Source organism: Ammospiza nelsoni, chromosome 5 (genome assembly GCF_027579445.1).
Source record: "Ammospiza nelsoni isolate bAmmNel1 chromosome 5, bAmmNel1.pri, whole genome shotgun sequence".
Lineage (NCBI taxonomy): Eukaryota > Metazoa > Chordata > Aves > Passeriformes > Passerellidae > Ammospiza > Ammospiza nelsoni.
In genome coordinates this window covers 3279852-3302881 of record NC_080637.1, presented here as the reverse complement: position 1 = coordinate 3302881, position 23030 = coordinate 3279852, and the positions used below count along the sequence as shown (strand labels likewise).

The following is a 23030-nucleotide window of genomic DNA, read 5'->3' as shown; positions in this document are numbered from 1 at the left end:
CTCTCTTCACACTCCCTTGGTCCCTCTAAACACCACATTTGGGGAGGCAGAAATGGGTTAATTTGCTGCACTAATTAATGACCAGACAGTGGACTTGAGGGAGCAGGAATATCTCAGTGTTCCTCACTCCCACCTTCTCAAAAACATTGTTGTTGAATTTCCTTCATGCCATGCTTGGAACTCTTCTGAACTTCTCCTCAGAGTTTGTCTGAAATTCGTGATCAGTGGCATTTTTCACTCAAGTGGACCCAGCTGGTCCATCCCAGGCTGTTCTGCACCCCATGGCCAGCTCCAGCCAGAGGTGAGGAATGCCAGCAGTGGGAAGCCCAGCCTCTCTTAGGGATAAACATAGGACATCCTAGTTAGGATTGTGTCTCCACCACTCTTCTCATGGAAAAATCTGTGGCTATCTAAAAAGTGAAGGGGAAAGATGAAAAAAACACCAGAAGGAGACAGGAAGACCACTGTGGAAAATGAAATTTCCAAAATCCTTCACAGGAGGTTGTTAAGGAATCAAACCAACACAAACACAAGTGCCCACCTCTATCCATGAAACCCACAGGCATTTTTCACCACTAAGCCTGGAAATAATCCTCTTTCCATCAGGGGAAAGAGGATATTTCCATTCCCATCCCAGGCCCTCCAAAACAAAGAGCTTGGCCACACTCCTGTCCTCACCTGAATCCTTTGTACCCTTGGAGTGGAGCTGCCCCATGATGACCTTGCTGCTTTGGAGGAGGATTAGTGGCCTGTATCAAGATAGCATCAATCACCCATCGCTGAAGGACATGATGTCTGCTACATTTAGCCCTGAGACCCCTCTATTTCTGCAAAAATCACAGAGGACTTTGGAAGAAACTCAAGGTTTGCACCGAGGAATGAGCCAGAAAGTCTCTCTAGATCAAGGTAAAGCACAGATGCTTCTGTCCCAAAGCAGTGGTTGTGAGTCAACACTACAGTGAAAACCTCATGATAACTGTAAGAATACAGAACTTTGTTATGCATTGAATAGCTGGGGTTTTTCTTTAATGATGTAAATCTTTACAATGGTTTTTTGGGATTTTGTCTGATGGCATGAGCACTAAAAAAGTACTTTTTTTTTTTAAAGAAAAGGCAAATAAGTTAAAAGTCTAGATTTTTCTGAATTTGGAATCTCAGAAATTCAGGAATTTCAGGTCCATGAGAAGAACCTAAAGACTGGGCCTGCCAGATTGGGAATTCCACCTCGAACATATGAGGATCCCATCCACCTTCACCACCTCTCTCCGGGGTGGAAGAAGGGTTGGAGGAACTTCACCACCTCACCCCAGGGTTGAGGGCTGGACCATGAGTTGATTCCAACACTGAGGAGCTGTGGAGCTGTCAGGGTGGTGGGAAGGAGCCCTTTGGAGAAGCCAACACCATGAACTGCTTGGCCAAAGCATCAGCTTTGCTCTCGAGAGCTCAGCTGACCTCCTTTCTCCACCCTCACCAACGAGGGTGTCTGGGCACACAGATTTATTAATTCAGACAGAGAAAAGTTCCTCCCTCTGCTTTTCACCCTAGAAAGATGAATCATCCCTTGCTGGATTTTCCTGGAGGACTCCAGACATCTTGGGAAGGAGTGAGGACGTGAGCCCACGAGACAGGAACTGATCTTGATGCAGCCTGATGGCTTGTCTACACAGGGGTACTCAGAAAAAATTAATCTAAAATTAAAAGGAGGTATGACTTCAGAGTGGATTAGTCAAAGTGCACACAACCCACCAGGTGGCTACTCTTGTTCAGCTTTAAATCACTCTGTATTTAATTTGGATTAAATGAAGTAAGTTAAATCAAACTCTCCTCAGCTCTTAAACCGAATAATGAGGGGGAGCTGATGCACTTTAGGAAGGTTAATTCAGGAGAAATTTGGAGATGTTCCCCAGAAAACAAGCTCCTAAATGTTGCACTGACCAGACATCAGGGATGGGGCACACCTTCCTCTCTAACTGAGGTTGGCCCTTCTGAATTCCAGGACATGGAAAGCTTTGTTTGATGTCAGATTTGATGTCACATCATAGAATCATAGATTAGTTTGGGTTGGAACAGATGTTTAAAATCTTGTCCAACACCCCTCTAATGAGCAGGGACATCTTCAACTAGATCAGGTTGCTCAGAGTCCTGTCCATCTTGGTGTTAAACACTTCCAGGGATGGGGCATCCACGGCTTCACAAAATGTGACAGCATCTCAGCACCCTTATAATCAAAAATCTCTGCCTTGTGTCTAATGTAAATTGAACCTTGTTCAGTTTAAAACCATCATCCCCTGTCCTATTGCAACAGACCCTGTTAAAATGTTGGTCCCCATCTTTCTTATAATCCCCCTAAACTACAGAAAGGCCACAATTATGTCCCCCTGGAACTCAGTTTTTCTCAGCTTTTGCCATGGAGAAAGGCAGGACCAAAGAAGGCAGTGGAGAGGAGAGAGCACCCTACAAGTTGTTGGGTGGCATGGGGGGTGAAATTCTTTGCCTTGCTCTCCTCTCCAGCTGGCTGGGTCCATATTTGGGTTCATGGAGCTGGCCCTGAGCTACTCATCCTGCCAGCTGAACCTCTGCCAGCTGGCTGGCACCGGGGAAGAGTTGTCACATCCAATGTCACTCAAGTTGGGTGCCGTGCATCAGCGATGTGTCTAGACTTTATCCACGGGAAATGGGGCCACAAGGATCTCCTGGAGCAGAGCTCCTGTAGGTTGGTTGTGCAGACAAAACACCTCACTTTTTGTGAGTGTCACTCTAATTTTTCCACTGAGGAAGAGGAAAGGAGGGAATATTCCCTTTCTTGTGTCCGGGGCTCTTCCTGAAGGAAAAGGATCAACCCCAAGCTTGAGGACAGGCTTCTCTGGAACCTCACAGCCTGGCAAAGCCAGACCACAGAGAGGTGTTAAAGCTGGTACTAGCAGCAGAGATCTAATGCCCAAACTTGTGCCATCAAAACCAAGGATGCCATCCTCAGCTGGAGGCTGAAGATGCAGGCCCACTCACAGGCCCACTTACAGGCCCAGCACACAGGAGGTCCAAACCACAGCCCTAAGGGGCAGGAAACAAGAGGAAGAGAGTCTAAACACAAAATAATAAGGAGACTTTGGCCTGGGCACAGGCTGCTCTCGTACAAGGGAAAAATGGAGGTGGGTGAGTGGGAGGTGAGTTTGTGCTGGCATGGTGCTGCTGTGGTACTGCCACACGCTGTGCCCTGCCTCTTGCACCTCCCTTTCCTCTCCACCTCCCCCGAAGATTTACAGCAGGAATCGCCCTCAGAAACAGCTCTGCCTGCTCCTGCCACCCCTGTGGGTTGTGTGGGGAGGCTGCCAGTGCCCAGGGTCATGCTCAGGGCAGGACTCGGACATTGCCTGCCTGTCCTGAGACCAGAATGGACCAGCGGAAAAGGAGATGGTGGGGACAGGATAAGGCCCAGAGCCTCACCCTCCTTTGTACACCCAGCGCCTCTGATGAGTCACAAATCAGCCCAAATTTATGCCCTCCAGCAAGAAAATTTACTTTCCCAGGTGGCAAGTCATGTTGCCTCCCCCAGCTCATCTCGCACACCACCCACCACCAGGCCAGGATCAGCCCAAAGAGAATGACTTGAAATATCTTGAACTGGATAATTCTTGTGGGTCCCTTCCAGCTGCAGATAATCTGTAATTCTGAGGTATTTGGTTTATTGACACTCTAAGGTGATGTGAAAGACACAAGTGATGCCAAGTGACATAGAAGCCACCTCCTAGAGGCACTGGTGATGCCCTCAAGCATCCCAGCTTCTCTAAGTAAAATTTTGGGTGATTCCTGGTTAAATATCCTCCCCAGTTCTGACTACTTTGCATCTCTTTCAGGCTATGCTGGAGACAGATTCCTCTGCAGGCATATCTAGGACACCTGCAAATCCTCACTGACATAAAAACTTCCACCTCACACCCCTCACCCCAGGATTTTTGCAGAGGATGGATGTCAGGATTCTCCATCCACCACAATCAGTCCCCCATGACCTTGGCTGGCCAGGGTTACCGAACCAGCAGCCCAGAGATTTCCTGTCAATGCTGTGAGGAGAGCTCCACATTTCCTTGGGATCCTTTGTGTGTCCATGCTATTTTGGGTCCTACCTTTTTTTTTAATTTTCTCTTTTTTTTTTTCCCTCCAGTTCCACACCCACACCTCCCTCAGGGTGGGGTCTTCCCAGATGATTGGGAAGCTCTATATATACACACTGCATGCATGAGCACCTATATATATATTTATATATTTATATATTTATATACTGGGCCTGTGAGTGGAGCCTCCGGGCAGGGACTTGGCAGGAGGCTCAGTGCTATTCTTTAGGTGGGGAGAGCCTCGGAAGGGAAGGACACAGCCAACCCTCCCTCTTATTCAAAACTATTTAAAGACTGTCTGGCACTGAGTTTCTTTCCCACCAAATGGCCCCAGTGACGATCTGGCTTTGCAGGCCCCTGGCTTTACAGGCCTGTGTAATCTGATCTACTTCTATTGTTGCCAAATTTGTAATTGCCTCATTATTTAACTCTCCTGAAGCTTTACAGAAAGAGAAATCCATTTTAGCTTTTTGTTTTGTTATTTGTTTGTTTTGTTTTGTTTTTCAGGAGAAGTGGGACTTGGTTTCCATCTGAAGCACTCGTGTTCTTTGATAGCTCCTGCTCCTCCCCTCCTTAAAATAAATGCACATGATCACAGAAATCACTTATAAAGGCACAAACAGTGAGAAACTACCTTTTGCACTGCTGTCCTAGGGCAGGACCCTCCAGCACAGCATATTTGTTACCTAATGGCCTCTTCAGTGGAACTGGAAGCAGCACAAGTAAAGGAAGTGTCCAAGGCCAGCTTGGATGGGATTTGAGCAACCTGATCCAGAGGAAGGTATCCCTTCCTAGGGGGTGGAATGAGATGGTCTTTAAAGTCCCTTCCCACCTAAACCATTCTGCAGTTCCATGTTCTAGGATTTGCCCCCAGAGAGGAAGGGTGCTCCTGTAAGCACTGTGTGCTGGTTCACCTCCTTGCTGAGCCACAACTCTCTAAAACAACCCTTGCTGCACTTGTCAACCTCTCCCTGCCTCAGTTTCCCCATCTCTACCTGCCAGAATGGACAGATTTTGGACAGAGGAGCTGTCTTCATCTGCAGGCTGATCCAGCACCTTGCTAACCGGGGCCCCAACCTTGGTTGGGTGCCAGAGCAATACAAATAATTACTAATAGTAAATCCCATGGGAGTCTATTACATTATGGTTCAACTTCCTCCCAAACAATTGCTCCTCTTCCTTGCTTTGTGTGTTCTTCAAAAGAAGCGGCTGCTGTGCTTTAGGGCTGGGACACAGGCCCTGGTAAACACACACCCAGCGTTCCTGCTCAGCAGGGCCTGGGCAGCAAAAAGGAGATAAATCTGCTTTGAGACAATCACACTGCAGGCTGAAAAAACCCTGGGGGTTTCATGGAAATGGCAAGGTAGCTGCACAAAGCAGGGTTTGTCCTGTGGAGTCCCTCAGGGCACATTTGTTCTCTGGTTTGGGGATGGTGTTAGTCAGAGTGGCAATGAGAGCAAGAGATGCAAAGAGCAGAAGTGGCCAGTGGTCTCAGGGCTCAAAACATCTTCATTCAGGGGGTGGTGAGGGTCCTGGCAGTGCAGAAGCACTCAGCTGAGGGAAGCAAGAATTTACTGTGGACACATCTCTTGCCAGTGCTTGGGCATGTCCCTGCTTTCCACCTGCACTGTACCACCCAAAAAGTACATAAATTTTTATAAACTATTAGAGTTAATTAGAGTTTGAGTAGTTTATTTTCTAGGGCAGCTGCAAGGGGGAATGAAACTAGAATGATTATTAAGTAAGTGAATGAGGTTAGTTGACCAACGATGATGAATGAGTGTTCTACTGGTTGGCTGCCTACTCAGGTTAGGACGAGGACGTTAGCAGCATAAAGATGGCCCAGAAATGGGAAGAAAAATGCTCTTGGCCCACAGCCGGTGGATCAAATTGCCCTTGTAAGGCCTGCAGGGTATGGGAGCACCACAATGCAATAGGTTTGGGTGCAATATCAAACCCCTAGAGGAGTTGGGAACCCAAAATACCAAGTGTCCAACAAAAGGTGTGATGGTAACACAGAGAGGGCATCCCAAAGTGGCTTGAGGGGACTTTGGGTGAGCTTTCTTGGGGTCCTTGGGGCCTCAGTCAAACAGCTTGCTCTGCAACACATGGTGGGATATCTCTGAGGAGGTTTTCCCATTGCCAGGACCAGAAATTAAGGCCTGCACAGCAAGTGGCAAAGTGGAGAAGGAAGAAAGGTCTTGCTTCTTAATCAGCCAACTGGCCTGACTTAATGCTGACAAAGAACAATGTCTATTTTGGTCATCCCTTCCAAGATGGAGCCTGCAAAAGCTTTAATTAGTCAATTAAAAGTGGCTTTGTCATAGGAGATGAGACACAACCGGGATCAGCCAGCTGGGTTCTTGGCTGCTGAATGACATTCTCTTTCCAGCCCAATGACCTCATTGTTAATGACTCAATAGGGGAACAATGTTGTCCACCCAGCAGCCCAGCAAGGAGTGAGATTCCTGCCTGGTTACAGCTGAGCAGAAGAGCATGGGAAGTTGTGGGATGTCACTGGGTTGGGGATGCAATGCTTTGCACTCAGTAGGTTTCAGTGGTGTGGTTGCGTGCTGAGAAACTACAGCCAAAAAAATGTAATATATGAAAAAAATACAGCACACAACAAGGGTCAAACTCAGGTCCCCAAAACTCCCATGACAGGTAGTGAGTTTGAGCAGAAAGAGATTCGCTGGTTGGGGATGCAATGCTTTGCACTTAGTAGGTTTCAATGGCGTAGTTGCATGCTGAGAAACTGAAGCCAAAAAATAAATATAATATATGAAAAAAATACAGCACACAACAAGGGTCATACTCAGGTCCTCAAAACTCCCATGATAGGTAGTGAGTTTGAGCACAAAGAGATTTGCCAGGCAGGGAGGAAAAACCTAAATGGTATCTAGAGGAAAGCAAAGCTTACAGCACCTGCACCCAGGGTGGCTGGATGGAACAGACCCTGTCCATGTCACCTATTGAGCTCAGGGCTTTGCTGAGCTCAAAAACATCTCCCTGCCATCAAAGCCTTCTCTCGAGGGCAGTGCCTTGAGGCTGTGCCACAGGGAAGGCAGTGGCAGGGCAAGGGAAGGGAGCAAAGGAAGCAGGAAGGAAGAAGGAGCTGCATCCCCTCCCTGCTGCTAATCATCCTCCTCTTCCTCCTAAGAGAGGCCATCAGGTCTGCAAACACCAGGCTGAGTTCTCACCTTGGAGGGGATCCACAGCTCTGGGTACAGGAGGGAGCTGTGGGGCTGGGCTTGATGGGAATATCCCAATTCCTTTGCTTCTGGGGTGACAGACACCAGGTCCTGCTTTGTGCTCAGCAGGGAAACTCTGACACGTCAGCTTGGGCATTTCCTTTAGGAAACTGGACTCATGGTGGGGATGGAGATGGGAGGAGAGGGCAGGGACATGATGGGAGCCACAGAAAGCCACCAGCAGAGCAGAGGGGAGGGGAGCACTGAGCTGGGATTCAGTGGGTGCTGCTGGTTGTAATCCTGGAGCTGGAGCCTCTGCTCTGGTGAAGGCTGCAGCTGCATGAACATTCCTGGCATGTTTGCAAGTGATCCCTGGCCAAATCAAAGCATGGCTTTGCTGCCAAAACTACCTGAAGACAGCACCTCTGATTACAGCTAGGCAGAAAAGAGCTGAAAAAACCCCACACACATTTCAAATGTGCATTTGGAGAAGCACAATCAGCTGTGCAAAAATACCCTCTCGCTGCCCTGAGCCCATCTCCTCCTGACATCTCTGGAAATTATTCTCTAATTGGATAAAATGATGCTGGACACCACTCAGAAATCAAGCCCTGAGCCTGCTGACTATGGAGGCAAGAAAGAGCTGAGCCATCAAAAACAAATGACAACTTCCAGCAATGCTCATTGATAATTCTCAGTAATTGATTGTTGTTTGTTTTAAATTCTTAGCAACTGATTGCTTTAAATAATTAATTAGTTACAAGCCCATGTACTGCAGACACTGCTCTGTGGTGCAGGCATGCTCCTGGCCCTGGTGGCTGGCACAGAATCACCACAGAATCACAGAATGGTTTGGGTTGGAAGAGACCTTGAAGATCATCTCGTTCCAGCCCTGCTGGCAGGGACACCTCCCACTAGACCAGAACTCCACTCAGCCTGGCCTGGAATTGCTCTGCTTCTCCATCACCAGTCCCTCCCAATACCCAGACCTCTCAATGTGGGCCACAGAGTCACTGATGAGAGGCTGAAACGCTCAAATGATGCATTTGAAACTTCCTTTGCCCAGGAAGTTTCTGCACAGCAGAGCAGCCAAATAAATAGAATATTTACTGGAATCCAGGCATTGCATTTTGGGACTAAGGATGATGCAGCAGATGGCCAAGTCCTGTGCTGCTGCAGGATTCAAATCAGCTCTCCCAAACAGAAGCAGAAACAATGTTGGAGGAAAGAAAGGTGTGGAGCAAATCCCTTTCTTGCAAACCCAAACCCTAACCCTGATGCTTGGAGGGCAGCCCAAACGTGTGATGCAGATGAGTTACAGCATCAGGACATTCGGATGCTGGGCCCTCACCCCTGGGCAGATAGCTCAAATCCAAATCCAAGCAGATCCAGAGCTGATCCTTATTACTACAGAACAAATTCCTTGTTCCTAATCTAGATTATCAAGCAGAGAGCTCCTTCTCTCCCCACTCTTGGCAGTTTCATGGCAACAGCCATAGCTTGAACAGATTGGGAAAATTTGCAACTCTTTGGCTTTGGGGAGTCCTGAGAGATGCAGGTGGTACCAAGTTCCTGTAACAAGTAATTTCTTGCCTTTTTTGAGCAGAAAAAGGGGAAATCTGCCCACAGGCATAACTGTCCATCTCAGCAAGGAATAGTCTTGGTACTTAAAACAGGGGCTGAGAGATCCGAGGGTCTCAGAAATAAATATTTCCTCCAATATTTCCTCAATTTCCTTTCTAAAAAAATTCCTCTAAGAAATAAATTCCTGAGGCAGGAATGGTTCTTATTTCTTCAGACAGAGACTGTGAGCATGTGATCTTGTCAGATTTGAGCAGAGACAAAACCTTAGCACCCCTTCTCTCTCCTGTCCCTCTGTGGGGTGAGTGCCTCTGCTCAGACAGAGTCAAAATCTTTGCAGGAACAGCTCGTGGCCTGCACCTTTTTAATCCTCCCTGTAACTGTAATGAGTGTCAGCCTTCAGGATGGGAGTAAATAAATAAATATATTAATTAGTTAATTATTAATTAATAAATAAGTAGAGTGAGATCCCAAAATCCAGCCTCAAAGGCAGTTCCCCTACAGAGGTTTCCTCGTGCCTCTGCTCCTCACCCATCCACTTTATCAACACTCCTCGTCCAGCACCTCAGGGTCCCAATCTGACCAGCCAAGACAGAGATAAACCCCTGCCCCAAAACTGCTTCTGAGCTGGATTAGGAGGGAACCCTCCCTAAAAGGCCAGCTGGGCTCGGGGCATCCCCTGGCTGCTGCTCCCAGGGAAAGCAGCTTTACATCCATCCCCCTGCTGCCCCCACAGAGAGCCCCCTCCTAATCAAACCTCCTCCTAATCAGATTGGAGCCATCCTGCCAGACATGCAAAAGGCTCTCACGGCAGAAAAAGCGTGGAGCTGCAACCCTCCTCCTCCTCCTCCTCCTCTTCCTCCTCCTGCTCCTGCCTCAAACACAAACACAGCCCGAAATAGCCGGCATTCCTTTGGCGTGGCTGTTCCCCCAGTGCTCCCCATCAAACCCCCAAGGCACATGGAGCTTCTTTTGGTGGTTTCCTGACTTATTTTATTTTTTTTTTCCCTCCTTGCAGTATTTTATCAGGATTGGCAGTGGGATTTTTCAGGGTGAGAACACAGCAGAGATAACGAGGAGCTGCATGCAGTGGGACCACTCCAGAGCGTGGCTTTGGGTTTGGGCCAAAATAACCCACTGTCCATAGCACCCCATGAATTTCTCATCATGCTGGGGCTCTGCACCCATCCAGAGCCTATGCAATTATCCATTAAATGTCCTGCAGTGCTGAAAGCCTCTCTGCTGGCCAGGGATTAAATGCACAGACTCCTGAAAGAGCAGGAGAGGCTGGTGGGGCCAGGTCACTGCTTCCATCAAGGATGCTAAAAAATGCTGGAATTTTCATTTCTAACATGATCAGGGAGGAAGAGCACTGCTCCTTTGGGGTTCTCCTGTCACACCCAAATTCCTTTAAATGCCCAGAATTTACCAGGTGCAGCTATCAGCTACCTGTGGCCAGGTGCAGTAATAGGAACACAGAAACAGGTGGATTTTTCTAAAGCAGAAAACCATCTTTTTGCTTTCTCAACCATCAGTTTGGACTCCAGTGTTTCCTCCCCCAACCCTCTAAAGGGCATTTGTAAGTACACACATCATGACACGACATCTCCTGCTTCTCTTGCCACCAACCCAACCTCACATTTCTACTTTTCACTGCTCTTCCACCACTCCACTGTGCTTGAACCACTTCCTTTGCCAAAATAAAAGCTTATTTTTTTCCCCCTCCCAAACTGACTGCCCTAAATCACCCCCAGCGAGTGAAGCTGTGATTTGGAGAAACCTGGAATGGGGAGTGTGGACACTGATGGGTGACAGGTTTTGTCCTTCACTGGGGGTTGTATTGCCCATCCTTGTCCTCATTAGGAATTCCTCAACACCACCCTGTCCTCTACTGACCTTCTCCTGGCTGGAAAACTCCCCAGAAAATAATGTTTGGGAGTGAGATGGTGAATTACAGGCCAGGTTTTGATAACCACTCACCATGGAAGAACTTCTCAGGAGCATGGCCATCCTGAGAATGGGATGCTGCTCCTCCCAAGAGCCTGGGAGGGATTTGGACTAGGGAAATGCAGAGTGAGGGCTGCAGGAACCTGCCCAGGGTCTGTTAGAGCATCCTCCACCTTGAGCTGGGTCAAACTACAGCTTATCAAAGACATTTTTTAGCCTAAACTGATGTGTTGCAGCAGAAGCAGATGCGTCCTCTCACTGGGATGGATTTGTGCGAAGAGTGATGGCAGGAGTGGCAATCACAATCACCTCAGGATTATTTTATTTTCCTTCATTTCCTCCTCTCTGTTGCTTTAAACAGCAAAGTTTTATTTGCCGAGCTTGCTGGAGAAAATGCTGTCATGTTGGATCAGCAAGAGAACACATCAGAACAGGCTGGATGAGCCTGGATGAGCCACAATCCATCAAGCCCAAATATCTCCCTAATTTTTGGGAGATTTTATCATCTAGCACCAAAAAGAACATTAAATATATTGCAGTGAGACCAAACCCAACCAGGACACTCGTGGCACTTGAGGAACTCAGCTTTTCCAGCACTAAGTGGGGCTGGATTTGGATATGAGACAAAAACAGGGCAGTCAATTAAAGGAAGTTTTGTTAATTTTTGTTTCTCTTTAATTGCTTTCTGCCTACACTATGGGCAGACATCCAGGGTATCCAGACATGGGATAGTCAGTCCCATTTAGACAATCAAAAGTTATTTGCATAAACCTCAGCTATCCACTGAAATTCCCTCTCCAAGTCAAGGAGAAACACATTCAGCTGCTCCACCAACAGTTAATTCCAAACTGCAAAAACAACTGGAAACCAGCAGCTGAAAAATAAAATTGTTTCCTCTCCCATTTTAAACAGTAAAAGTGAATTTTAAGAGAATGACTCCTGTTTATTTGAAACCCTCAAGGGACACAGAACAATTCATTTCAGTCACTAACTCCATCACAGATTGACGCTGGAGTTTTGCTCAGTGAATTGCTTAGCACTAAACTGAAAAGTTTGTTGAAAAGTTTATTGCATAAGGTACCCAAGGTCCTCGGTTATTTGATGTATCTTAAAGGAATTGTAAATGCTCCTTTGCATTTGTCAGTTTAACAGAAATTTCCTCTACAAGCAAAGAGTGATTTCCACCAATAAACCTAAATTAGTTTTATTCATCATTACCAAGGACGACTCCAGAGATGCATAAATTAGGGATCAAAATAGAGAGGTCTCAGGCTATAAAATTCCTTCCACAAATATGTTCAGAGTGTGCCAGCCTGGTTAGAAAACACAGCTGAAAGGCAAGAGTGGGCTGTAAATCTCCAACTTTTACAATGAGGAGAATCAGCCCTGCTTAAGGGATATAGCTATGAATTGTAAATGAAAAACATGATAAAAATCAAATCATTCAAATTATAACTTTCTCCTTCTGTATTTTAAGTCGTGATTAAAATTCATAATTTAAGCCACATCAATTTAAATCAAAGCACCCTGCCATAAAATGAGGTTTTGAACCCTTTGTGAAGCTTTAATGAGAAAAAAAAGATCATTCTCCTGTTGAATGCGGTTAATGGGGATTTATTTGTGCCATTTGTGGGCAGGAACTGTCTTAGAAGCCCACAAAATCACATGGACTGAGAGCCTTGAGGGCTTTTTTTAGCCAGCTGGGAAAATACTAAGGAAACAAAATGATTTTCTATAATAGGGTGTTGCATTAATCTCTAAACTTTCATTTTCCGCAGTATTCTGTGTACTGTACAGGACAGGAAAATTTATTCTTTATGTCAAAGAGATCAGCACCTCTCCTTGGCTTTTGGTATGGGAATGACCCTGAGCCTTGGGAAAGTGGAGGTGATGGGGAGATTAAATCCTGCACGCTTGAAATTTGGGCTCAAGGCTGTGAATTTTGCTCTCTGGCTTCACAGCTGACACAATGCCCTGTCCCATTTTGCTTATCTTTTGTCCTGGCTGTCTCTCAGTTGGATCAGGATTTCTGGGAGCCCCAGAATTGCTGGTTCCTCCCATTTGCAGCACAGGTATCACAGCTTTTCTTTGCCACACAGGATTTTGGGGTGTTTATGGCAATGCTGTGATTTGGTATAAATTTATGTTCCCTTAGAATGAGGCAGTGGAGAGCACAAACATTTCTTGGCATTTGTCAAACCAGATCAGGGTGCTGATCCATCTGAAAATGAGACCAATGTTAGAAGGAAAAAGCCAACAAAAAAGAAAATAAAACAGGAGGAGGCTGTTTTCTGCTTTTACTGCGTGTTGCTACTTTCTCCGCTTTGCCAAGAGAAACCCACAGGAACAAATTCTTGTTTATTTGTTGTTTTTGTTCCTTCAGGCTCCAAAAAACGAACCAGGTCGCCAGCAGAGAGTGATGGCTGCAAGAAATGCATGATGAGAATACTGATTTGGAGTTCTGCAATCACAACCTGCTTTGAGGCTGCTCCTTTATCAACTGACCCAGTACGTGGTAAAAAACTTACTTCCCTTACCTGTGCTTTAAACATTTCTTCTGTTGCTTGATTAATTAGAAATGTCCAGTGAGGACAACTTTATTGCTTATTTAATGTGGATAGAGATATAGATACATATAGATATAGATTAGATATATCTCAAGGACCTTGGTTACTTGATGCTGTTCCAGTACAACCACTGCTAACCAGATCTGTGCTGGCACAGAGCATCTCTTAAATTACTCTGCTTTTTCTCACAGTCAGGGCTCACAGCATTTTGATAAGCAGCACATAATAGTCACCCTGAGAGCTCTCCACTTTCCACAGCCTGCAGCACTATCATTTAAACTTTTCTCTTTTTTTTTTCCCCATTTGCCTACGTGGTGGAATGTCTTATCTTGCCCTCCTGCCTTTAGACTCCAGGGAGGGGGAAAAAAAAAAAAGTGGTCTTTGCTATTAGGTTTCAAAGAAGCACTTTCTCAAACAGAGTTTCTCCAAGCCTTTCTGAAGAGCCTTTCAAGTCCCCTTTGTCCAAGTTAGAAATTGGGTATTTTTCTCTTTGCCTGTATCCAGCAGAAGCCACTTAGAATAAAAGTTTAACAAGGCTGTCTCCTCATTTCTCTACAATAGATCTAATATATATTTAAGTATTAGGGCTTAATTTCTAAGCCAATTTCTACTTTCTCCGCCAGTTAAATTTGCCAAAATCAATTAAGGCTGAGAGAGAAAATTTCAGCCTTTGCCATTAATAACTGAGGCCTTATTCTTCCACTGCAAAATGACCTTCCTTCCCCTTTCACCACCCTCATCAGCCATGCGGACTAAGACCAAAGCTCTCTGCACACAGAGCCTGTGAAACAGAGAAAAAGCCACTGGATTAATCCAATTTTATTCAGGATGATAAGAATATGAACCAGACCTCAAAGCAACATCTAAAATGGGACCAACTCAGAAAAAAAAAATTCCTATTCAGTTTTGGAGGAGCTTTTAACTCAGATCCCATCTCTGCCCATTTCTAAGGATCTGTCCTGCACCTGACAACAGGCACAGATTTGGTTTTTAAACCCAAGGACCATGTTCTTCTTATTTGCCTGTTCATTTTGCAGCCTTTAGGGTGCACTCCTGACCCACCAGCAAGAAGTCAGTCCAAATCCCAAGCTCCATTTCTTTCACATTTTTGAGTGTATGCAGAGAGTGTTACACAACATAAGTGTATCCATGGGCAGGTCCTGGATATTTTTGATGCAACATCAGACCATGTTGGGGAGCATTTATGGAAACAAGCATCTCTAGTGGACAAATAATCCCAAGACATATCTGAATTGCCTTCAGAAGGCACAGCTAGATTCAAGGATAACTCAGCTACAACCTTGAACACCTTAGTTAAATATCTGAACCTCCATGGCCTTACCTTGTGTCCCTCAGTGGGAGGAAAAGGCAGAAGAATCACACAGTGACTGCAATTTTCCCTTCCTCCTCAAGTCCAGTCATCCCAGTTTGCCCAAACTGGAACCCATCCCCACCCAGCCCTGAGACACAGAACTTTGGATGTTATTCACAAATGGAGCCTTGCTGAAAGCCAAATCTCAGCCTGGCCTGTTCCCTTCCCTCTGCTGCTCATTTTGGATGCACATCCAAAAGCAGATGTTCCAGCAGCGCTGGAATTCCCATTGCCCAAAAGAAAGGTTCACTCCTATTCCTTCCCCCTCCTGCTCTCTGCTGGGTGCTGTGGCACCACACTGAGTGGATTTTAATAAGTTGTTTGAATTCTCCTTGTGTCCTTGCAATGCTTTGTCACCAAAGTGTCACCAGTGTCTGCTGAGAGCGCCTGGCCCGCGGCCAAGCCAGGCATGAGACACACGTTATTTACGGGGCAGAAAAGGTGCCTGCAGCATGCAGAGCTGCAGGGATGCAAAGATTTGCTAAACAGGCACATCTGGTGGTGAGAAAACTTCCATCAGCAAGACCTGGGACCCAACAGGCAGATGAGTAATGAAGGATGTTGGTGCTTTTGGAGTTTGAGCGGCTTCGCTTTGATGCTTCAGGTTTGAGCTTTCAGGGGGAAAAATGATGCCTCAGGTTTGAGCTTTTGTATTTTTTACATTCTTGTGTTGCTTTAGTGTGTGGCTCTGAGCTTCATATTATGGGATGGTGAGCTGTGTGCACAGAGCAGGGAGACAAAACAATTCCTGCTCCAGCTGGGCACCAAGGACAAACGCCCCAAATCTCAGCCCAGGAGCACAAACCCCGTGGGCTGGAGAGAGAAAAACAAGCAGGGTGGGACTGCCTGGGCTAAAGCTGCAATGGGACAATGAACTGCAAGGTGCAAATGGAGCAGAGCTGATCCCAGGGACAGACCCCGGCAGCGCTCGTGCATTTTGGGGCCGTTTTGGTTCATCTTGGGTGCAGCCCTGGCTGGGCTCTGGTGCTGCCCAAGGTGCAGCCATGGAGGCCTTTTAATAAATCCCTGCTTTGTTCTTTAACTCCATCTAGTCTTTGTTCTAGCTCAGCCTTCCCAAGGCATCAGTTTCACCTCTTGAAGGAGAGAGGGGTTTTTTCTCTTTAGGGTGTCCTGGTATTTTCTGGTTCCCAATGGACTTGAGCAACATTCAGTGCCAAAGGCTGGCTCTAAGACATACAACAACTCAAATCAAGTGTGTATGGGCATGTGACCCTCAAAAAGTCACCCTAAATAAGCCACCACAGAGCTCTACGCTCCCTAAAGTCATGAAAGGTACTATTAGCATTTTCCAAGATTCCCACCAATAATCACTATTTCCAGCATTATTTGCAATTCAAAGCTAGCAGGTAACTTGAAACAGGTTTAGTCATCTTTGAAGGAACCTCAGCTTTACTGTGAGGGTGGACAGGCCCTGGCACAGGGTGCCCAGAGCAGCTGTGGCTGCTCCTGGATCCCTGGCAGTGTCCAAGGCCAGGCTGAATGGGGATTGGAGCATCCTGGGACAGTGGAAGGTGTCCCTGCCCATGGAATCATGGAATCATTAGTAGGAAAAGATCTCTAGGAACATTAAGTCCATTAAGTCATTAAGCTAACATGCCAGGTCCCCCACTAAACCATGTCCCTAAGCACCACATCTACCCTTCTGAACACTTCTTGATGCTATTTGTACCACAGCAGCCCCAGCTGAGAGAATCTCCCCTGTCCCTGACCACTCACTGCACAGTCTGGGCAACAAACACTTGAAAAATAGAGAGAGGAACTCCACACAGCAGTTCTTTAAACAGCATTTCACCTCTTCAGTTTATAGCTGAAAAAATCTTATGTGATTTTTGTACAGTAGCAAGGAAGATTATCTGTTTTTCCCCAGCTCTATCTTCTCAGACAGGGCTTTTTAGCACAAAAATTAGCATCTTTTTGGATAAAAATTAGCATCATTTTGAGCACCTCTGGAGCTGTCATATGAGCAGAGCACATCCCTCCTGCCTGTTTGCAGTGGATCTGTGTATTCTCCAAGGATCCCCAGAGCAAAACACTGCAAGGCTTCAGCCCAGCACAACAACAAATATATAATTAGAGCACTTAAAACCCAATGAAGCTGAGAAAAAAATGTCCCCAAAAAACAAAGCACTGGAGGAAGCACCTCTGGGGTGTAGGACACCGTCCCACCAGGCAGTTCAGGGAAAAAAAAAAAAAAAGGATTAAAAAAAAAAGTGTCAAACAGGTTTTTGGGAGTGATGGATGCCACATTCCCAAAGGAGCTGCAAGACCCCAATGGAGAATCAAGGTGGCCTCACAAACTACAAGTGAAACACTTCATGGATTTGTTTGGCAATTCCCAGCCTAAAGGAACTGCTCTCTGCAAGGTGGAGTATTTGGCAAAGCCCTGGGGGTGGCAGTGGACTGAGCACAGGTAGCTGGAGAACAAGAAATGCCAGATGACTTTGTGTGTGCGTTGCTGAGAGAGTGGGAAAAGAGAGAAAAAAAAAAAAAAGCAGAAAAAAAAAAAAAAGCAGCAAGGTTTGCTCAGGACCTCTGTGTGAAGGAAAGGGCAGGCATTGCAAGAATTCAGAAACAACATCCTTAGGTGGAGATGGGCCAGTGGTGGAAGGGGCTGAGCACGTAAACAGGCTGAGGAGCAGGAAGCTGCCAGGAGCGTGTGAAAGCTCCGCAGAGGCTGCTGAGATTTCACATGCCTGCACACGGGGAACGGACCCAACCGGGCCACCCGGATTCCTGCAGGGCCCAAACCCTCTCCTGCTGCTCTGGGGGTGGCTCCTGGTGGTGCAGGGGTGGTGTCAGGCTGGGAACAGCACTGCAGGTCAGGTGCATGCTCAGGATCACAACCGGCACATTTCTGAGTGTCACTACTCAGCAGTGGGGAGGGAGGAATTCCTGCCCATCCACAGGTGGGTTTGCTACTGGATGGGCATCATCCTGCCTGGGAGGGAGGAATTCCTGCCCATCCACAGGTGGGTTTGCTACTGGATGGGCATCATCCTGCCTGGGAAGGAGGAATTCCTCCCATCCACAGGTGGGTTTGGTACAGGCATCATCCTGCCAGGACCACCTGGAGATGAAGCTGCTGAAGGCTCCTGTGCTTGGGGATTGAGCCCCTGTAGCACAGATGTTACAGCCGGACCTTGTCACAGACGTATCTTCTATGAAAAATCCTTTCCTTGGGATTTTTCCTCCTGACAAGCTGAGAGGCCTCAGGAACAAAATGTAAACAATGGTTATCTGCTGCTGTGGAATGCAACAGGTGCATCTGGGATTGGTCTCATGTGGTTGTTTCTAATTAATGGCCAATCACAGTCAGCTGGCTCAGACTCTCTGTCCGAGCCACAAGCCTTTGTTATCATTCCTTCTTTTTCTATTCTTAGCCAGCCTTCTGATGAAATCCTTTCTTCTCTTCTTTTAGCATAGTTTTAATGTAATATATATCATAAAATAATAAATCAGCCTTCTGAAACATGGAGTCAGATCCTCATCTATTCCCTCATCCTCAGACCCCTGTGAACACGGTCACAGGACCTCACCTCCACCCTGTAAGGATAAAACCCCACTCACTCCTTCCCTGGCTCTGCAGGGCTTCAAGGGGTTCTGGGTGGAATTTAAAGGTGAATTTAAAGGTGTTTTTTTCCTCATTTGCTGCATCTCTTGTACACACTCACTGTTCTAATATCCAGGGAGCAACATAAAAGCATCTCTAAAGAGCTTATTTCAAAATTTAAGAGCAGCAAGGAATGGTGGAAAATGCTGTTTTGAAGGATTTAATCAATTAATTTTAGAGAAAGATGTAATAGCATCACTTCAGAGTGTTCTAGAAACAGGTCCCCACTCCTATAACATGCCTGTTTTGTCCCTATCCCTATGATATGTATTTATCACCTCATTTTGGAAAACAGAACAAAACCTTCTGAGAAAGCAAAGTCAGCTAAACTCAGCTAAATTCTGGCCAGCACAAGAAAAATTGCATGAGCAGCTCCTACTTTATGCCAGTATTAATGATGCTGGAGGCTTCCTGAGTCTCAATGGGAAATCTCTTTTCAAGCCCATGCTGGCATCAGGGACAGAGGGGGGTTTACACCTGCCTGCCCCCCAAACCCCTTGAGTCCAAAGAGGAACAGGAAAAAACAAGGAGCAGGCAGAGATTTCAGCCAGAGCTGTGGGAATTCCCAGGGTTAAATCCCCAGGGCCCTGCCTCCACTTGTGCTTTTACCACTGGTGTGGTGAGTCCTTGGGAACACAGCAAAGGGGCCACCCAGAGCAGCATCACGGATAAAAGGGCAAAATTTAGGGTACCTAAACCCCAACAGCTCCTCTCTGCTCTTATAGAGTGATAAAACTCCCAGGATAATGGGGCACAGCCAGAGGGATTCTCACTGTTTGTGAATCACCTCCCTCAGTCCCAAAAAACACCCCAGAGCCCATGCTGGTGGGTTTAGACCTTATAGAGGTGCAGATAGGGAGACAAAATACACGTTTTATAGGGAAAACAATACCCAAAGTGCTACCCCAGCCTCCCTGCAAATGCTGGGAGCAGATATTTCCAGCCACCAGCATGAATGATCACCCTCCCCACAAGCCTTCAGAGCGACTCCCAGGAATTAAATCAGTATATTGCACGGCTCCAGCTCCTTTCATCCAGGAATCTTCAAGTGATTTACAAACAATCCTTTAATTAAGCCCAAACAGCCCCCGGGGTGGTATTACTGTGTCTGTGCAGGGAATCCAAGGCTTTGCACGGCTAAAATGGCAAAAACCTTGCAAAAGTCTTATCAAAGTTCCTCCAAGACAAAATATCCCACAAGAGTGTCTCTGCTTTGATGCTGATTCTAAAACCCCCTCTGGTTAAACATTTTTTTTCTCCTCCTGGGGACATGGCCCCAATTGCCTCCTCCTGCTCGTGTCAGGATTAGTATTCAATGGGTAAAATGTTTGTTTTTTAAACGCGCACCTCTGACAGCTCATCCACAAACACGAACTCCCAGTACCAGGGAACTCTCAGTGCTGGGGAGGTAGCCTGGGAATTCAGCTTTGGGAATAATGAAAAGCTGTGTTTTGGCAACAAGGCTTCCAAACCCATCAATCTGTGCCTTGCTTTGAGCTCGGTGCTTGATCTCTGGTAAAAACCCTTCCTGCCCTTTTTTGCCCCCAGGACAGGTTTGAGCTGCGGCTCTTTTGGATCCCCTGAGAATAAAAAGTATTTTTTGTCTCTTCCTGATGCAGTTTTGGTGGGAATATAAGATGCAGTGCGGAGAAAGAATAAATAAAATAAAATATCCCATGAAGATGCTGTAATGGGTAACTCTGAGCCTCTCTTCAGCTGGTGGAATTTAAAGATGTTTTTTACCTAATGCTATATTTGCTGCATCTCTTGCACACACTGGCTCTGCCTTGTCTAAAGCTGATTTTCTTCTGATTTAAGCAAGGATATAAAGAGGAATCTATGCAGAATCAGAGGATTGGGATGTACAAGCCTGGAAATCAGTATTTCTAAGGAAATTGCTGTATGCCAGAGAGCTGCTTTTATAAACTTCATCAGCCTTGGGCTGGTTCTGCTCTGCCCCACACACAGAAGTCACCTTCCAAAAAGCAGCTCTGAAATCCCCAACTCTCATTTCACATCCAATTTAAACACAGCAAATCATGCAGGCTCCATCCCAGTCTTTATTTCCTAAGATACCCAAAATATTACAGCTTCACTTACAAACCAAACTTCTTCCCATCAAAGGAGGAAGGGGGAAAAAAAGATGAATTTTAGGTTTTGAGGAACTCAGATGACCACAGCAGATCCCAGTTTTGGAGTTAAGCACTGCTGGGACTCTGAGCCCACACACTCAGCAAAGAGGGATGTCTGTCTATCTTGGCCCCTAAGGAAGAAAATCCTGGTTCCAATACCCTGGGAGCAACATAAAAGCATCTCTCAGGAGCTTATTTCAAAATTTAAGAGCAGCACGGAATGGCAGAAAACACTGTTTTGAAGGATTTAATCAATTAATTTTGATAAAGATGTAATAGGATCACTTCAGAGTGTTATAGAAACAGGTCCACACACTACAAGCCTATTTTGCCCCAATCCCAGTGTATTTATCACCTCATTTTGGAAAACAGAACAAAACCTTCTGAGAAGGCAAAGTCAGCTAAACTCAGCTAAATTCTGGCCAGCACAAGAAAAATTGCATGAGCAGCTCCTACTTTATGCCTGTAGTAATGATGCTCGAGGCTTCCTGAGTTTTAAAGGGAAGAGAAATCTCTTTTCAAACCCATGCTGGCATCAGGGACAGAGGGGGGTTTACACCTGCCTGCCCCCCAAACCCCATGAGTCCCAAGAGGAACAGGAGAAAACAAGGAGCAGGCAGAGATTTCAGCCAGAGCTCTGGGAATTCACCCCAGGGTTAAATCCCCAGGGCCCTGCCTCCACTTGTGCTTTTACCTCCGGAGCATCCCCCAGCTTTTGTTACCTTGAATAAAAGCACATTCAGCTCTGCAGAGGCTCTTCTGGGAGCCGGGAGTTGCAGCAGGATTTCATTATTTTATTTTATTTTATTTCATTTTATTTTAGTTCATTTCATTTCATTTTATATTTTATTTTATTCTATTATTTTATTTCATTTTATTTCATTCCATTATTTTATTTTAATATTTTATTTTATTGTTTTATTTTATGTTATTTTCTCACCTCTTTCTCCTTGCCCGATTATAAGGAAGAAATGCCCCACTCCTCCCTACCTTTATTCACTCTGGAAAGCTTTAGTACCTTTCTTTTCCCTGCTACTTTTCCATGTGGTTTATGGCCACTTATCCACCAAAACACCCCACCAGAGCACCACAGCTCCCACCCCGAACCCCAACACTACCGCAGCACTCCAGGAGCTGTTTCCACTCCCAAACCTCCCCAAGAACTCCCAGTTCCACCTTTTCCCAAACTCCACCATCAATCCCACCCGGGAATCGCTGGCTCCAGCAGCATTCCCCGCTCCTCTCCGCGCCATCCCCGCCTCCCGTTCCGCGGGTGCAGCACCTGGACCGCTGCACGAACAGCCCAAAAATCCCCCCTGGCTGAATGGGACCCCGAAAACTGGGATGGGATGGGATGGGATGGGATGGGATGGGATGGGATGGGATGGGATGGGAAGCTCGGCTCTCCCCAGAGCCCCGGAGCGGGATGCGGGAGGGCAGAGCTGGAGCTCATCCCCCCGCAGACCCGAGCAGCACTGCGGCTCCGAGTTGCGCTGGCTGTGCCGATAAGAGCCGCGATAAAGCCGCATTGGGGCTGCGGGTGCGCGCCCCGCGTCCCCCGGCTGCTGCTCCGCCAAACTCGCCAATAGTAACGGGAAAAGCGGAGCGCGGCGAGAAGGCGAGGGATGCTCGGAGCGGGGGAGAAGGCACGGGCAGCGGAGGGCGGCACTCACCGAGCAGCAGCAGCAGCAGCAGCAGCAGCGGCAGCAGCCCCGCAGCCCGCATGGTGCCTCGGCGCGGCCGTCCCGGCGCGGCTCCCGGCGCTCTCTCCCGGCGGGGCGGGCGGGCGATGCCCTCCCTCCCCCGGCCCCGGCCCCGGCCCCGGCCACGGCACCGGCCCCCCCTTCCCCCGCCGCCGGGGGAGGCGCAGGACGGCCCCGGACCGCCCCCGCCTCCGCCCCCGGCGCGGGGGGAGAGAGCGCCGGGATGGGGATGGAGATGGATGGGGATGGGAATTCATGGGGATGGGGATGGGCATGGATGGGGATGGGATTGATGGGCATGGGGATGGATGGTAATGGAGGTGGGGATGGGGATGGATGAGGATGGGGCTGGGGATGGGGATAGATGGGGATAGATGGGGATAGATGGGGATGGGGATGGGAATGGAGGGGTATGGGGATGGGAATGGGAATGGGGATGGGGATGGGGATGGGGATGGGAATGGGGATGGGGATGGGAATGGGAATGGGGATGGGGATGGATGGGGATGGAGGTGGGGAAGGGGATGGGGATGGATGGGAATGGGGATGGGGATGGGGATGGGAATAGATGGGGATGGGGATGGGTAGCAAGGAGCAGGGGATGCACCTGTGGAGGGAATGGGAGGTCTGGGGGAGATTTGGACTTCTCAACTTCATTTGGGGGGAGGGATTTGGGGGCTTTCATTGGAGATGGGAGGTTGGAGAGCGTTTAAGGGGTTGTTAGCATGGAATTGTGAGGGAGGAGTTCAGAGTTCTCAACCTCATGGAGGGATTTGGGTGTTTTGTTAGAGTTGGGA

General features: G+C 47.3%; 1 protein-coding gene across 4 annotated transcripts in view; it reads right to left on the bottom strand.

The window, feature by feature from the left end:
- Positions 1 to 22329, bottom strand: part of PODXL (podocalyxin like) — a 46702-nt gene extending 24373 nt beyond the window's left edge. For all 4 annotated transcript variants that reach the window (XM_059473188.1, XM_059473189.1, XM_059473190.1 and 1 more), the window contains exon 1: positions 22204 to 22329. In XM_059473188.1, coding sequence (XP_059329171.1) covers positions 22204 to 22255 — 52 coding nt within the window. In that variant the 5' untranslated portion in view covers positions 22256 to 22329. The remainder of the gene's footprint in view (positions 1 to 22203) is intronic.
- Between the last annotated feature and the right edge of the window lie 701 nt (positions 22330 to 23030).